Raw genomic sequence first — 2391 nt, forward strand, 5'->3', positions numbered from 1 at the left:
TTTGTATTTTCTACCATTTTCATACCTCTCAGCCTATCCCAGATCATACACCCAACATAGGATCAGAACAACAAGTGGAGGACATTAGAGAACAATCAGATCAATATGATGGACATCAAGATGGAAGCTCAAATCACTCACATGAGCTTTACATGGAATCAGACACAGAAGGACCAAACTTTCCCACAAAGAATGACTTAGAAGATCAGACAGAGCTCATAAGCCACCTCCCTATCTGGAGGCTTATGAGTGCAGCACCATACATCCTATTCAAAATCATTTTACCTACTCCAGACTTTCAACACCATACATAAACTACATCATGCAAATTAAATTAGCATATGAGCCACAATTCTATCATCAAGCAGTTAGATTTGCAAAATGGAGGAAAACTATGGCTGAAGAACTGATAGCTTTGAAGAACAACAAAGCATGGTCTATTGTTCCCTTACCTAATGGAAAAAAGCTATTAGGTAAGATGGATATACAAGACCAAGTATCATGATGATGGTACCTTGGATATATATAAATCAAGGGTTGTAGCTAAAGGCTACACACAACAAGCTGTAATTGATTTTCTACACACCTTTTTTCCAATGGCAAGGCTAACCCCTGTTAGAGTTTTACTTACCTTGGCAGCTTAACAAAATTGGAAAATGATGCAACTAGATGTGAACAATGATTTCCTGAATGGAGAATTAGAAGAAAAGGTCTATATGCAATGCAATTACCACGGGTTATCCTATTAAAGGGGAGAAAGAAAACATGTCTACAAACTGCACAAGTCACTGTATGGGTTAAGACAAGCTTCAAGGCAGTGGTTTCCCAAATTCTCTTCCATTATCATCCAACATTGTTGTGTCAAAAGCTCAGTTGATTAATTCCTCCTTGTTCATGAAAGGGTCAGGACATACCGTTGTTGTTCTAGTGGTTTATGTGGATGACATTATCATTGCTAGTCATTGTCAATCCATCCTAAGGAAGACACAAACTTCCCTGGAAGAACCTTTCAAACTCAAGTTACGTTGTTGATCTTAAATATTTCCTTGGCTTGGAAATAGCCAAGTCTTCAAAAGGGATACACTTGCATCAAAGAAAATATACCCTCTAGTTGCTTGAAGACACATTTTTTCTAGGAGCTAAGCCTTTGCAAATTCCTATGGATCCTAATGTTACTCTCATTGAAAATCAAGATGAACCTTTGGAAGACTCTACAATGAATAAAAAATTAATTGGAAGGTTGATGTATCTCACCATATCCAGACCAGATATGAACTTCTCTGTCAACAGGTTGAGCCAGTTAACGAGTAAGCCATGCAAGGCTCATTTGCTGGTTGTTCACCAAATCTTGGAATACCTTAAGTCTTCACCTGACCTTGGTCTTATGTTGCTACGCACTTCATCACTCAAAGTTAGTGTCTATGTGGATGCAGATTGGGGAAGTTGTCCTACCACAAGAAAGTTAACTCCTAGTTTGTGTCTTTATTGAAGATTCCTTGATCTCTTGGAAATCTAAGAAACAGTCTACCGTGTCTAGATCATCAATTGAGGCTGAGTACAAAGTTATTGCTTCCTTGACTTCATAATTGCTTTGGTTAAAACAACTATTCAAAGACTTTGAAATTGGCATCAACGACACTATGGTTTATAATGAAAGCATTTCAGCCAGCTATCTTGCCTCAAATCCTACCGCACATGAGAGATCTAAATATATTGATATAGACTGTTACTTCATCAGAGAACATGTGAATTCAGGCTTCATCGAACTCATTCACGTGTCTTCTGTGAATTATCTACTTTTTTTATTCCATTTCATTTGTATATGACTTTACCGAAGATCCATCCATTGGAACATTATGTTTTGCTGATAATTTGATTGAACAACAAAGCTAAAAATACAATGAATAAATTATATTATTAGAAAATACATAATTGCTTCATACCGGTATAAAAACATGACTAAAAAAAGTAACAAAACGTTTTGATTGGATGTTTTTATTTCAAGCTTGGAAGGTACTAAACCAATTTTAAATATAAGTGACAAAAATCTCAAATTTGATTAAAATAAAACATAACGAAAGTGTAATTATTTTACTCTTTTTAATGATATCGTTCTTAAAATATTTTTCAACTAATTTATTTTTTTAATTATCCATTTTATTTCTATGAAATAAGTTTTTATGGGACATTTTGAAAGATAGAATTATTTTTTATCACAAGAATTATCTATTATTTTTAATAATTGAATTATGGTGGTTTTTTTAAGGTGAGGGTTCTAATAAGTCTGTCACGGGTGGACCATCATTATATTAATTAAACATACACTTGATATACTAGATTACACCTCTTCTTTTCCCTCTCCCTCCCACCTGTTCCTCCCCTTCTTTGCAT

At 34.8% G+C, this 2391-nt stretch overlaps 1 protein-coding gene across 1 annotated transcript; it reads left to right on the forward strand.

Annotated features, from left to right (window-relative positions):
* Positions 1-394: 394 nt before the first annotated feature.
* Positions 395-1489, forward strand: LOC140920719 (uncharacterized mitochondrial protein AtMg00240-like). The gene is made up of 2 exons (XM_073369538.1): positions 395-473; positions 1137-1489. The coding sequence occupies exons 1-2, from the start codon at positions 395-397 to the stop codon at positions 1487-1489; spliced, it is 432 nt and encodes a 143-aa protein (XP_073225639.1).
* Positions 1490-2391: the final 902 nt, after the last annotated feature.

The sequence above is a fragment of the Cicer arietinum genome, chromosome 6 (genome assembly GCF_000331145.2).
Source record: "Cicer arietinum cultivar CDC Frontier isolate Library 1 chromosome 6, Cicar.CDCFrontier_v2.0, whole genome shotgun sequence".
Lineage (NCBI taxonomy): Eukaryota > Viridiplantae > Streptophyta > Magnoliopsida > Fabales > Fabaceae > Cicer > Cicer arietinum.